The sequence below is a fragment of the Hakea prostrata genome, chromosome 9 (genome assembly GCF_041222555.1).
Source record: "Hakea prostrata isolate BN-2017 chromosome 9, UWA_Hpros_2, whole genome shotgun sequence".
Taxonomy (NCBI): domain Eukaryota; kingdom Viridiplantae; phylum Streptophyta; class Magnoliopsida; order Proteales; family Proteaceae; genus Hakea; species Hakea prostrata.
Window position 1 is genome coordinate 5,252,125 of NC_142608.1, and position 15,504 is coordinate 5,267,628.

The following is a 15,504-nucleotide window of genomic DNA, read 5'->3' on the forward strand; positions in this document are numbered from 1 at the left end:
AATGCATTTGCAGGTGGAGTTGACATATTTTGGTCATGGGGGCATCAGGAGTCTGGCCAGGCAGTAGTGAGCAATGTAAAATTTCAATCATGCGTCTTCTGCGTTCAGCTGAGTTCTCTGTAGGTAGCTGTCAGAAAAGTAGTTCTTCATGTTTAACGAAGAATGGTTAGAGAGAATATTTCAACTGCACAACCCAGCCCCACCGATGAGATATTTGGCTCTTCTATTTTGGAGGATTGTTTTTCTGAGTGAAATGTTAAGCAAAAGTATAGAGATCAGGGACCTTGCAAAGGAAGAACAACCAGAGGATGTGTGGTTTGTCAACTGATACAGAAACTACGTGTAAACTAAGTTAATACCCCTGTACTTGCAGAACATTATTGTTTTCCTGATAAGACAGTTTTGGAATTTGGTTTTGTTCTTAGCCCTCTTTTGTTTGGGTTGTTTGGTTTCAGTTGTTACCAGGTATGATGTTGGTGAAGTGATCATTTAACTGTTTCTACTTTGTTATTATTTATTTGTTTTTTCATATTCAGTCTCAGCTGAGCGATGTAATTTCCTGCAGGATGAAAAAGTAGAAACAAATCTGAAAATTTGAGATCTTAATGGATAGACTAGAGCAATTGTAGTGTAATCTAAACACAATAATTGCAAGAAAACATTTCAAGCCGAATCGAAAAGTCGTTGTTAAGCCTAAAATTATATTATTTTGATTTACATTAATAATTTCTTTCAGAGCCTCCTTGGTTTAGAACTGCTATAACCTTCTGCAATTAACAGAGGGTATCACATTTATTGGTCTTGGAACATTCTTCCTTAGTAATTAAGCAGCAAAACTTTGCCAAATGTACAAGGAGATCCCAATACTCTCCATCTTTTGGGTATCAATCCAACAAAAACTATTGTTTTATCTATACAAAAGCAATGCAAAGAAAAATGAACCTTTTGTGGTTCTCAGGTTACAGTTTTACAAGACGAACCTTTCTTGTGCACAAGGCATGAAACACTTTCTTTTAAGGATAAATCACAGAGGTCCAAAGGATCCAGCCATCAGCTCCTAATGTGTAGGGACTTTTTCAATTGGGAAGCCAAAATTATTGACTTTGCATCAGCACTCTTCGTCATCCTCTCCTTGTCCTCGCGTCGTCGATGCTGTCTCACATTCTTCGCTCTCTTTGGGGCTAAGCGGGCATCCCTCTCAACAAATGCAAGCCTGAACCTTTCAGCAATGGACATTTGATTGGGACATCTGGAATTTTCACTGGAGACAGAACTAGAACTAGATGGAAATATAAAACTTGATGCAACTGCAGAAGTTGCTGCCCAAGTCCTGGGATCGATGTCCTTGACTACAGGATCATCCAAAGCAATTTCTGGTAATGCTCCAAAAGGAACTTCAACACCTCGGAGACCAAAAGGTGATGGCTTCGGATTCACCACTATGCGTGGACATTCAGTGGCCAAGCTCTCCTTTGAGTCGTCATCGATTTTTGGCTACAGAAAGTAATGAAAGAAGTCAATGAGAATGCCAGACTGGTGACTAAAAAGGACACATATCATGATGAATGCTGTGTGGATGATTCAATCCTCTGGCTGGTATGCATATGAGGAACTAATTCTAATCCCCTTTTAATATCTCTTTCCTCCTCCCTTAACTTTAACTATGCTTAAAATTTTACCCCCCAAAAAAGAAAACAAAGCTTTACAAGTATATGACTGCTCAACCTGCATATTCAGTTCAGCAGGATGGCATCTAGGGAGGATATGCTAGCAATTCAACATATAAGCGACATTCTAAAGCCTAACTGGTGGCGGAACTGAAAAGACCTGGTACTGGCCTCCTCAGATTTGAAAACCAGTTTGTTCAAGTCATAAAAGATTTTGACAGGAGTATCCACCATACATGAGTGCAAGGAATGAACACTTGGCAATATGCCACAAACGCACTTCAGGAATCCCATGTATTTGGACAGAGCATCCATAAAAGTGCCAAAACAGAATTTAAGCAAATTCAGAGAGGAAAAGGGGGGGGGGGGGGGGGGGGGTGTGGAGTTCTTTCTATAACTAAGCATTGGTTTTGCCCAGACAAATGCCTTAACATTACAAAGAAAGGTAATATATCAAAACAAGGTTTCACCCAAGAGTTGCAAGAGGGAGGCAGAAAAGGGAATAGCAAGTGTATATGAAGGATAACATACCCATACAAGCCAGCGCAGTGACTGTGCACCATTGGCGATCTCCATGCTATCAAGATCCTCCCAAGATTCTCCCTCTAAAGAATTCAGTTCTGGTTTCAAAATACCCAAACATCTGCGTGCAGTTGATTCACTCCTTGGGTTCCCTCTGCAAAAATGAATTACAGATCAAAGCCTGCTTTGAAGTTGTACCCTTGTGAAAACACAAGAGCCCATCCTAATTGCCCAAGTGGGATCTTAGCAAAAGCTGAACAAATAAAGAATAATATGAAATATTTAATAGGGATAGATAATTGTAATAGCCTATGTACTCCACAAGCTAATGGGAATTATCTGCACTAGATGCCAAGATTTCATGAAGATAATATTTGTTAATAAGTTCAGCTTGAGAGATTACTTGAAGCTTCTACTGGCTATCAATTACTGAATCCTTACACCATCTTGGTGCCTATTTTTTCTTGCGTGTTTTCCTTTTAGTTTGATACTACAACATTATTATTATTTTGTTTTGGCTTCGTCATTTGAGATCCAATCATAGTTGGCAGCAAGGCAGTTTTTGATAGTTGTCATAGTGTTCAAGGAGCCTTAACTCAAAAAACTAAAGGAAACAAAGAGAGGAAGGGTTGAAGTTTTCTTTCTGGAAGGAAAAAAACTCCAGGGAAAATGGTACATAAATCTTCGAACACTTTAAATCCTAAAATGTATTAGGGGGTTTCAGGCGTCCTATACTTTAAAACTAACCATTGAAACTTTGGCTAATTTTGTCTATAAAGAACAACACCAAGTAAGTAGACCACGCTTATCCAAGGACCGCCATTCCCTACATTGTCTTCAGCATTACAGAAGCGTAAATATAGGATGATCAAGGGCTATAAAGTGATCAAGGTAGTCTTCTTACCAATTTTCCATAAGAACGTGCTGAAAAAATGAAACCCCGTCATAAAACATTTTGCCATTTCCCTTATCATAAAAAAGGAACCCTCCTTTTTGTCCCTATCCTGAAAATTTAATACAATGCACCAACTACAACTCAGCCTTACCAACTAAGAGGGGTTGGCTACATATATCCTTGCAAAGACAAGATAACATTAATAGAAGTAAAAAGAAGAGGAACAGAACAGCTTTAACTGTAACTCAAACTAATTGGAGCCAACTACATGGATTCATTCCCTCCAAGCAGCTCGACTCAACATCAAGCTTGAAACAAGAACTAGACTGCGCACATCTTTCCATGATTCTCCTATTTTAGGTTGCCCTAACTCTTTTGGTACCTCCAATCTGAGTCAAGTCACTTTTTTGAACTAGAGCATTTGAAGGCCTTCATTAACAATGGCCATGGCATATCAACAATTTTCTCAAAATTTATCTTGAATCAGGGGATACGTCCAGATCAGATCAGCTCTAATATGTACATTCCTTATTTTGTCCTCCTTGGTGGCACTCATTCTCCATTTCAAGTTTAATATCCTCATCTCTGCTACACTTAACTTTTCTATATGATGCATTTTTACTGCCCAACACTCCACACCATGCATCATAGACGATCTTATGACAATCCTGCAAAATTTTCCTTAAAACTTCAAAGAAATCCATTGATAACATGATACTCCAGATGAACACACTATAATCCATGCTACTATAATTCTCAGTGAGACATCACCTTCTTTATCACCTTCCTTTTTAATGATTGATCCTAGATTCCTAAAACTGACCACTTCTCGGAATCTGCATACAACATTCACCCCCATCATTACTAAAGTAACTAAACTAACACACCATATACTCCATCATCATTCTACTTGTCTTGAAGCCTTTTAATTCTGAGGTTGATTTCCATAATCCAAGTTTGGGGTTGACCCCAGCTTTTGTCTCATCCACCAAAACAATGTCACTGGCAAAATCATTTACCAAGGAACCTCACCTTGGATGTCTCTGGTTAACCCACCCATAAGCTAGAACAACTTGAAATGAGAGAAGGAACTCTGCCTTAGTCCTTAAATATTTTTCTAATTTGTTCATCTCAACCCCTAGCAGTATTCAGTCATGCATACATTATGGTTTCGAGCTGCCTTAGCTTCCTATAGTATAGGGTAAGATAAGGCTGGGCCCAGAGTCTAGACAATTCAACTAGGGGATGAGAGGAAAGCAAGGGAAGCTAATTTATGATGTTTTATCTGCATTTGATCAAGCCTCCAACAGCAAGGTGGCATCATTTAAATCCATGAATCGGGATCCACCACATGCTCACTCAGCATTAATGGATCATTTCAGCACATTCTAACGAACAAGGAAGAAAAAACAATACTAAAAATATCAGAACCACCCATCAGATGTCTCCTGGACAAGCTTGCAATCAAACAATTCATTTGACTTGGCTATGTGATACTCTTTAAGCATGATGTTGAGATTTGTGCAGGCTTAGTGCGCAAGGTCAAAGGCTGCTGCCTTGGTGTGCAAGCCTTAGGACAGCTGGCTTAGGCTCCTTGCCTTGGTACATTGTTTCCATTTGTGGAGAAGAATTGGTGCACCAGTTTTGGGAGAGTTAGATTGCATAGTTTCTATTTTCTATTTTTTTCCCAATTTCATAATTTCCCTTTATGTGCTTTCAATTTTAGACAGATTTTGGGTCAGTATATTATGTCCATAAGTTGTATTTTTATTTCCTTTTTCAGAGGACAAGGATACTTATCTCTCAAGTTGTACTATAGACTTTGAATTCTATAAATAAGACTGCCTACGCAGGCTCCTGCAGCTGGTTTCTTCTCTTTTCTTCTCCTTTTTTGTTATCTTCATCAATTCAGCCACTGTTTAGGTTATTAAGAGCTTGATTTCTAACATGGTATCAGAGCTTTTTTTTAATCTAAACAGTGCTGTCTCTATTGCTCTCTTCTGAAGTTTTTTTATTGCTCTAGTTTCCATTGGTGCAGCCACCTACTGCTGCAACTAATTTATTGATAGATCAGATGTTAATTTGAACTGATCTTCCCTACCTTTTACTCTTTAAATATTCCAAGAACTTGATCGAATCCTTTTAGCCCTTTGTTTATGCATTCTACAGATTTATTTTTCTACTTTCAGTTCTGCAGAATTACCCATTCGATTCTACACTGCAGAATTTCTTTTTTGTCTTCATTCAAGTTCTGGGCTGCTGGATCGTGATTCTATACTACAGATTGTGTGACCTCTACCTCTAATATCATGTCTTCAACAACCAGTGATTCAACCATAACTACTGCTGAATCTAATGGACCTCAAGGAGATCATGTGAATGTTCATATTACCTCCATCAAGTTCAAAGGTGGTTTTAATTATTTGCTTTGGTCCCAAGCTATTCGTGTTTATATCCTAGCAAATGGTAAGCTTAAATTCATTGAGGCTGAACATCCAACCAAGACTGACAAATCCTACTCTAGTTGGACCCAAAATAATGTTATCATCAAAATTTGGATGTGGAATAGCATGGATCCTGACATAGCAGCCAATGTTATGTTTCACAAGACTACCAAGGGAATATGGGATGATTTGCAAGAGACCTATTCCCAGGCTAAAAATATGTCATGCATCTAGTAGCCATGAAAAGTTATTTTAGTTTCAACAGGCTGACAAATCTTTGCAGGACTATTACAATTCCTTCAAGGGCATGATGGAGGAGTTGAATGTTTTTTAGCCCCTCAATACAGATATAGAGAAGCTTAAGGCATAGCAGAATGAGTTTTTTGTATCTGAGATTATTGCAAGATTGAACAGAACTAAAAGTCATCAAAGGACATTTGTTAGCTAGTAAGCATGTCCCCAATCTCAATGAAGCATATTCTAGGCTTCAACGGATTGCATTGCCTGAAAGTAGTTCTCCTAGAAATAGTTCTGAAGGAGAGTTCTACTTTACTACTACCCACAGAAGGGGTCGTGGGTTGTGGCCATGGTTCAGGGGGAGTTAGGTAGGTCTTCTGGTGGTCATGGTGTTCAGTAGTATGATAAGGCATCTCGTCTATGTACTCATTGTGGTAAAACTAAACACTTGGTAGAAGCTTGTTGGGCTGAGCATGGGAAGCCAAAATGGACCAAGCAACTTGCTAATTATGTCGTATCCATGGTTCCTATCGCCGACACGGGGCGATATTTCGACCTGTCGCTGGGGAGCGACACGACATATATAATTTATCGGCGATATATCGCCGATTTCTCGGCAATATATCGCCACCGATCGAAAAGTCAAGGAAACACCTGCAACCACCACCACCACCGGCGACGATCGAAAAGTCTGTGGAGCCTGTGAAGACCAAACAGTCAAAACTTGCAACGATGGAGTTGACGGCGTCATCATGACAATTAATCAATTCCAAGCATTTCGAATCGGAGACTTGCCACACTTTTAGGGTTTTATGAAACACCTACAACCACCACCACCATCGGCGACGACAAACAGTTCCTCTGGTTAAGAGATGAAATCGATCAAGAAAAGAAAATGGAACAATTGAAATCATATTGCTTGCTTGTTTGGGCTGTGTGCAGAGATTCTCATTACGGTTTGTTCAGGTATTCTGGAAACGTTGTCTTTATTCAAAGGTGGAGTTGAATGTTTCAAAAGGGAAATTGAAGGGTGAGAAGGGGTTTGCAGCGTTTGCTACCAGGCTGGTGATGGCAACTCATTCAGAACTCCAAATGGCGAGCGATGCAGATCTCTGACTCCTATAGACCCAAAAAATCTGAAAGGAACTTGTTTCTTCTGGTTTTCACGATCAAATCTCTAAATTGGCTTTCAGTTGTAAACCCTAGCACACCCACACCCGCACGCTTTGCCTCTCCGACACGCTTTGCCTCTTCGACGTTACCTAATTTTGGCCGAGAAGATCCAGGAGTGCCCAATGATGTGAAAGGCTTGGTGTGAGAACTGAATCGAGAAGATGGTATGGAGCATCGATATCACTAAAACCGGAGGATTAAAAGTTGTCCGAAATATCGCCGGTGTCGCCTGTGTCGCCAAGTACCGACACGGCGACACCAAGCAACATGTCGGACCTTGGTCGTATCTGATGGTGGCATTGAAACAGTAACAACCAACAATAGTGTTTTTGGATCTTCTTGTGGGGAACTTTGTACAACTCTATGAGATGATGTAAGCCAAATCTTTGTCGTATGCAAAATATTGAGAACACTGCTTCCACACCCAATGGTAATTTTGTTGCCACTCTCTCTCTTATGCAGGTAAAGACAACAAATCTTACTTCTTCATCCACCCCTTAGATCATCAATTTAGGGCTTCTTCCTATATGACTAGCAAGTCATCCCTTTTTAGTTCTTTTTCTAAATTTACTGCTAACAATTCTGTTGTCATAGCTAATGAGACTTCCACACTTATTCTAGGCTCTGGAAGTGTTTCTCCCACACCTTACCTTACTGTGTCATTTGTCCTTCATGTTGCTAACTTTCTTTCAATTTATTACATGTTAGCCAGTTAAATAAAGCCTTGAACTGTTTTGTAACCTTCTCATAATTCTTGTGTTTTTCAGGATATTAAGATAGTGTGAACGTAAGGACTCTACCATATAGACTATGCTGCCCCAATTGCGGCTCTCTCTGATGATGGTGTAGATGCTTTTTAGTGGCAATGTTGTTTAGGCCATCTTTGCTTATCTAGGTTAAAAATTTTATTTTCCGTTTTTGAAGTCTGAGTCTAGGTTAAATTGCGAGGTGTGTGAGTTGGGGAAGCATCATCATACCACCTATCCTCCACGCACTATCCCTCGTAGTCTTTGTTTTCTCTTGTTCATTCCGATACTTGAGGACCTTACAAAGTTGGTAATAGACATGGTTTTCGGTATTTTGTCACTTTTGTGAACAATTTTTCCCGTCTTACATGGTTGTATCTTTTAAAGGATCGGACTGAGTTCTTACCAATATTCAAAAAATGTATTAATGAATAAATATTTAATTTCCTCTACCCATTAAAATTTTTAGATCTAATAATGCTTTAGAATATGTGCAAAATGATATACCTAACTTTTGTGATTCTCTTAAGATGATTCATCAAACTAGTTGTTCATTCACTCCGCAACAAAATGGAGTCGTTGAACGTAAGAATCGTCAACTCTTGGAGGTTGCACAAGTTCTCTAAATTTAGATGAATGTACCCAAAGTTACTATTGTGATACTATTTTGACTGGGGGTCATTTGATTAACTGAATGCACATGGCTTTTCTTTCTGACAAATCTCCGTTTTCAATTGTTTTTCCAAATGGAGACCAGTTTTTAATGCCCCCTAGAGTTTTTAGTTGTGTTTGTTTTGTTCACATACCCCATACTATGGATCAACTTTTTCCTCGGTCTATTAAATGCATATTTTGAGTACTTCTGTACTCAAAAAGGTTTTCGATGCTATGATCCTATTCATCGAAAACAGTTTGTGAGTGCTTATGTGACATCTTTTGAGAACACTTTGTATCAAGTCCATCTCTGTCTAATGAAAACCTTATTCTAATTATGCTCCTCCCATTCCATTTTTAGTTCCTTCAACCGACAATGCCCCTCTACAGGTTTATTAGCAGAGGCGTAAGTTGGCAAAGCGTATTGTGGATAGTACAGTTCCTCCTACTAATACTGGCGTTTCTCCTCTGACAGAGGTTGATATCAGTCCTACAATAGTTCCATCTTCACCCTCTCCACCAACAAATTCTTTTAGAGGAGACCCTACTCCAACTTCATATGACTTACCAATTGCCTTAAGGAAAGGTATTTGTACTTGCACTTTACGTTCTAACATTGTTTATCTTGTTTTTAATTATGTGTTGGTTATTCATCTACCCCCAACGTTCATCACCTTGATGTTCCCTTATCTGCCATTCATGTTCCAACCCATAAATTTTTAATTGGAAAGCTGCTATGGATGTGGAAATGGATGCTTTACAATCTCGTCATACATTGTCTTTGGTAGACTTACCCCCTGGAAAAGATGTGGTCCAGTATTAGTGGGTGCATATAGTTGTTGAACAACTCAAGGCTCATCTAGTGGCCAAGGGTTATATACAAACATATGGTGTGCACTATTTTGAGACTTTTTCTCCCATGGCCAGACTCAATTCACTCCACGTTAATTTCTTTAGCTGTGAATTATGGTTGGTCTCTTTTTCAACTCAATATCAAAAATCCTTTTTGTATGGTGATCTCAATAAAGAGTTTTATATGGAGCAACCTCCGGAGTATGTTGCTCAGGGAGAGGATAGTGCCTTTGTAAGCTACATAAGGGCATGTTTGGTTACATGAATCCAGAGATTTCAAATCTCTAGATTCATGAATCTGAGAATTATACCCGTTTGGTTGTAAAAATCTCCAGATTCATGAAATCTAGAGATTCATCTTTTTACACTAAAAACGTGAACCAGTAGATTTATGGGTAAGGGGTGAAATCCAGAGATTTCAAAAAAGCTATACATTTGCACATTCACAAAAATCACGTCGATCAAATAGTTTTTTAGGATGAATCCACTGATTTCATTCCACAACCAAACATCTAATTTTATAAATTATAACTCCATAGATTTGAAATTTATAGATTTGAAATCTCTAGATATTTGAAATCTCCAGACTCATGTAACCAAACAGGCCCTAAAGCAATTTATGGACTCAAACAGTCTCTACGGGCTTGGTTTGAGAAATTTAACAAGACGCCGGAGTGTTATTTTGACCATTCTATTTTTGTTAGACAACAAGGTGACAGTGTAGTCATTATGGCAGTTTACTTTGATAATATTATTCTTTTAAACATTGATGTTGGGGCCATCAATGCAGTCAAGGCACACTTACAGAAATATTTCCAAACCAAAGACTAAGGTAACCTACAATATTTCCTGGGAATCGAGGTAATTCATAGTAAGGAAGGAGTTAGTTTGTCACAAAGAAAATATGTTTTGGATCTTTTGAGTTTTGATAGAAACTGGAATGCTTGCCTTTAAATCTACTGACATTCCCATGGATCCTCAACTAAAATTTGGGCTAAATGATGGTGACTTGTTAAACGATGTCCATTGCTATAGGAGTCTTATTGGAAAGCTTAATTATCTCACGGTTACTCATCCTAATATTTCCTATTTTGTAGGTGTGTTAAGTCAATTTATGCAGAGTCTCCTAAAAAGGCCCATTAGGATACGATGAGAGTACTTTAGTATCTCATGAGTGCTCCTAGTAAAGGGCTTATTTATCAATCAAATAGGAGTATGAAGTTGGTTGCCTTTTCTAATGCACATTGGACAACATCTGCAGCTGATCGTCAGTTTATTACAGGTTATTGTACCTTACTTGGTGAGAATCTTGTGACTTGGAAGAGGAAAAAGGAATCCACTGTTGCTCGATCTAGTGTTGAAGCAGAGCATAGAGCTATGGTTCACACGACTGCTGAGTTGATGTGGCTTCGTTCATTGTTGGAGGAGATAGCTATTCTAATCCCTACCCCTCTAAAGATGTTCAGGCTGCTACTTATATTGCCAGCAACCCAGTGTTCCATGAGAGGACGAAGCATATAGAGGTGGACTGTCACTTTGTTCATGATGTGATAAAAAGAAAATTATCGAGCCTCCCTTTGTGGGTTATGCTGATCAACTAGCTGACTAGTTCACTAAAGCACCATTCAAGCCTAGTTTTCGGTCTATTTGTTACAAATTGGGCATGTGAGACTTGTATACTCCAGCTTAAAGGGGAGTGTTAAGATTTGCGCAGGCTTAGTGCACAAGGTCCAAGGCTGCTGCCTTGGTGAGCAAGCCTTAGGACAGCTGGTTGGGTGTTTGAGTTGCATCGTTTCCATTTGTTGAGAAGATTCTTGGTGCACAAGTTTTGGGAGAGTGAGATTACATAGTTTTTATTTTCTAGTTTGTTTCTAATTTCATACTTTCCTTTTTTGATCTTTCTGTTTGTGCCAAATTTTGAGTAGTTGTATTTTATTTCCTTTTTTAGAGGACAAAATACTTGTCTCTCAAGTTGTACTTTGGACTTTGAATTTTATAAATTAGACCGCTTGTGATTCTAGGAGTTCTATCTAGAAGCGCAGGCTCCTGCTGCTGGCTCTTCTCCTCTTTTCTTCTTCTCTGATCTCTTCATTAATTCAGCTACTCTTTAGGTTATTAAGAGCTTGATTTCTAACACATGAAAGTCACAGAGAAGCTCCTTTCCCACCCCACCAGACTCCCATTGTCCCTAAGCCCCACCCTCTCCATGGACCTTATAAAATAAACTGGACTCATACCTGGGCCTTCAGAAGAATGTTTTTCTTTTACTCTTTCATCTTCTCCTTTAAAGCCCCTGTAGGCCTTCACCAAATGAAGGTGAAATGCTGGAGCAATTATTGACTAATTAATTCACCCAGGGAAGGAGCTCAGCTTTCTCCGGATTACAAGGTCAACTGGACCATTTTTAAATTGATTCAGCCAGCCACATACCTGCATTCATTTGTCACTTTCATGCTTAATACCTTCAACTCTTCAAGTACATGAGGTTGAGAATCTAATAGACCTGCCTAGTCTTCCTCCATCCAGGGTTCAGTAGCTGTCAGTAATGGTTCTAGTAGGTTTTGACCAAGGAAATCTAAAGATAACATTACCAAATATGTAAACATAGATTCATGAAAATTAACTTCGAGTATGAAAGCATACCCACATCTTAATATCTCCATTTCATGGCAATGTTGCACAAGCTCTGAAACACCCAGCGGAGTAATTTTGCTGCACTGGCTGCACAAAAACCAGTTCCATAGATCAGAAATTACAAGATGTTCATATAATAGCCAGACGGGCACACACAACACACAGAGGGACGGTAACCATTCAAGCTGGGTTGATCTCAGGCTATGTCAAGATGAGTAGTGAGTACACACAGAACAACACAACCTGAACGCAACTTTTTTCTTAGGAGGTTGAGATCGGTTAACACAAATACAACCTAAAAAAAGAGATACCAGGCCAACTACAAAACATTTAATGAATGGATTGCGCATGGTTTGCACAAGAGGGATAGACATTAGAAAGGAACAAAAGGAAGGAAATCTAATTAACAGGTAATAAAAAGGGTAACATCTCAATTTCAGGTTTGGCAGGTTCACATGAAAATCACTTGCCTTTTCATTTGGAGTTGACCTAAAATCTACCAAAACAAAATCCCCACCTCAGCAAGGATTAAAGGGCTAAGCTCATACTGGATTGGGTCATATCCAGTATTCTCAACTCCCTATTTAGGGAAAACTATTACTAGAGGAAAACCAATGGAGCTTCCTCCCACTATGCAGGCTCTGCTACTCAACATGACTGAGCCTACTGATTCTGTAGACACTTTCTTTTTTGGGTTGGAGGGTGGGGCGTTGTTGGGTTTCCTTTTTTTCCTTTTTTTTTCTCCCTCCCAGGGGGGGGAGGAAGGAGGGGCAAGGTGGGGAGTGTAAAGGAAACTGGATTTATTAAAACTGTTATCGAATTATAACATATACCAAGATAAGACTCACTTGAAGGTAGGACACACCTCTTCATATCTATTCTATGGGTACAGATAATCCAATGGTACCAGGTTATTTTAGATTCTCCCTAGCTTTAAAAGGAACTAAGGAACTAAAGAGCAGCCAACTCACCTAATATCCACAGCTCGCAGAGATTTACATCGTTCGGCCACTTTTGCAAGTCCATAATCAGAAACATCAGATCCAGAGACATCTAGGATGTCCCAGGAACTTTCAGCCAATGAAATGAGGACATCATCATTGAGCAACTTCCGCCTCCTAGCGATTGCTGCCATTATCATCTGGGAAAAAATGTTCAAGGTTATAAGCTCAAAACATTTAAATAAGACACTATAATTTACATTGCAACCTCCCCACCCCGTAATACACACACGCATTTGTCTGACTTGAGGATTCCTGATCACAAGAAGCTGTTAATAGTAATCATCACAACTTAAACTAGAAGTACTTGCAGGGCAGCCACCTACATCCTTTGGATATTGCGAAGTTGTGTAACAGGGGAAATATGCAAGCAACACCTATAAGATGGTTGACTTAAATCTGGTAGCTAGGCTAGAGAAAAAGAACTTCAGGCATTTCCCATGGAAAGACATGCAATATGTGTTGATATGTTCACAGACACAACAACCCCAAACAGCAAACTGACCCATCTTATGTTGTAGCTTGTAAAAAAAATTCCAATTCAAATGTGAATGTAAGCACAAACTCCATAAACACCATGAGATCAATATACAAAGAGAATAGGACTTGATGACTAAAATCCAAACCCAAAATGAGAGTTTGCAACCGGTACCTTAACATGCGGAGGAAAGCATGCAGCAATCTCACCGAGGTCTGGTATGACATCTTCAAGATGACCTCCGAGAACCCCAATACATAGACTAACTAAACTTCGAGGTTTAGCTTTCTCAAGAGGTAATCCTGCATTGAGCATGCTCAGCACGTTAGTATAGGCAGTGGAGTAAGTTACTCAAAAAGACAGGTCGCTTTTGTTGGCAATTCTAATCTAGGTGCTTGTAGCATTATCCGTGAATACACTTTTTTCAAGTAACACTAAGGAAATAGTTCGATAGTGGGGAATGTCTGATCTTTCTTTCTTTTTTTTCCACTGAAAAATATGGTAATTCTACAAAATTCATATCAAATGCCTACATATGTCAGAAACAGGTCATCCTAAGATAGATAAGCGAAGATGGTGATAAGTTAGGTTTCAGACAGAGATACAAACCCGTCAGTTCAGCTACTAATTGCAAAAGCAATAAATAACAATCGAATCAAAATTTGAGCAGACAAAAGGGGATTGGGGCAGGAGACAGCCAAGGAGACAGCCAACACGATCAAAAAGTCGGAGTTAAGATGTTCACAAACTTGAAAGATAAATTGATTCGAAATACAGATAGATGAAAGCGAAACGAACTCCCAATATCAAATTGAGCTCCCACCAGTAACAAATTGTAATTAATATTCTCTTCCATTTGGAATGCAGAAATTAAGAAGAGGAGAGCTATATAGATTGGTTCCGCAATACTTACTATAGGTTCGAGGGAATTTGAATTCCTCACTATGATTCAGCTTCTGCGGATAAAATTTGAATTCGGCTTCATCTTTATGATCCAGACTCTTTGATGACTTTGTAAAGGCGGCGGGTGTTGCTTCTTCCATCCAATCGTCTAGAGCGTGAGAAGGTGTAGAAGGAAAGAAGGAAGGAGAAGGAGGGGGAACCGCGGATGGATGAAACGGAATTCTGTTTTCGTTTTTCAACATTTTAATTTTTAAGGTCTGATGGACTTTTTATTTATTTATTTATTTATTTATTATTATTATTATTATTATTATTATTATTATTATTATTATTATTATTATTATTATTATTATTATTATTATTTTCTAATGAACCAATTTATTCATTAAGAGTCAAAGACATGGCCGAGCATGGCTCTAATAACCCAAAAAATCCTCTGCATTGCAATGCATTAAAAGTTTTATAATTTCTTTGCTTTCATAGCCTGTGATTTGGTATAAAAGTACACTGTTGTGTACATTAGAGAACAGTGTACAACAAATGATGTTTTCCCCTAATAACCACCCATCGGAACAAGGCCATTCTTCAAACTCTACCGAGAATATCTTCCTTGCTAAGAAATCAACAATAGTATTAAATTTTCTAGGGACATAATGGACTTTAAAACCCAATAATTAGTAGCTAGCACATCTATATCTTGAATGATAGATAAAGTATATGCTTGCATGGGGGCATGATTATCCAGAACACTATTAAAATGTAATCTCAAAAAACCTGACAATGTAGGGATATAAGGAGGTGTTGTTACAATGGCTACATGAGTTTGTCTTGGTCTACTTGCTCTTGCTTCTGTCGGTTGCTTGATTGACTCCCATAATTCGGCATGAGCTCTGTTAATTTATTCAATAACTCTCTCGTTTCCCCTCTTCTTTTCTCTTTCACTATAGCATTTCTTACTCTCCATAATAGCCATACCATGAAGGAACACAAGCTCTTGAGTCAATCTGCCTCCTCCTCACCCAATCGCTTAAATTGGTTCCAATAATCAATCCATTTATCCATATTCATTTATTCAAAATGCGTGTTTCATCCATCTTGTCACAAGCATTGCATCTTGGATGAAGTTTAACTCCTCTAGCATTCAAATCCAAGCCAATCCTTCCTTACATGCCCTCCAAATAAATGTTTTAATCTTTGGAAGAGTTTTGCATTGCCACACCTCATCCCATATGTGAAGAATTCTCTCCGATGATCTCTGAGGTGAAGAGGAAGGCCTTGTAGTTTCTTGGCATTCAAGA

At 38.7% G+C, this 15,504-nt stretch overlaps 1 protein-coding gene across 1 annotated transcript; it reads right to left on the reverse strand.

Moving 5' to 3' along the window:
* Positions 1–229: 229 nt before the first annotated feature.
* On the reverse strand, positions 230–14,431 carry LOC149004229 (RNI-like superfamily protein). The gene is made up of 6 exons (XM_089168198.1): positions 14,217–14,431; positions 13,478–13,605; positions 12,796–12,965; positions 11,834–11,911; positions 2,199–2,343; positions 230–1,494 (listed from the first exon to the last, which is right to left on the reverse strand). The coding sequence occupies exons 1-6, from the start codon at positions 14,344–14,346 to the stop codon at positions 1,051–1,053; spliced, it is 1,095 nt and encodes a 364-aa protein (XP_089024324.1). The 5' UTR covers positions 14,347–14,431; the 3' UTR covers positions 230–1,050.
* Between the last annotated feature and the right edge of the window lie 1,073 nt (positions 14,432–15,504).

Coding starts and splice junctions, on each gene's coding strand:
- LOC149004229 (XM_089168198.1), bottom strand. CDS start 14,346: ATGGAAGAAGCAACACCCGCCGCCTTTACAAAGTCATCAAAGAGTCTG. Junction 12,966..13,477: donor GCTTTCCTCCGCATGTTAAG/GTACCGGTTGCA, acceptor ATTTTTTCCCAG/ATGATAATGGCAGCAATCGC. Junction 1,495..2,198: donor CACTGCGCTGGCTTGTATGG/GTATGTTATCCT, acceptor TACTTTCTGTAG/CCAAAAATCGATGACGACTC.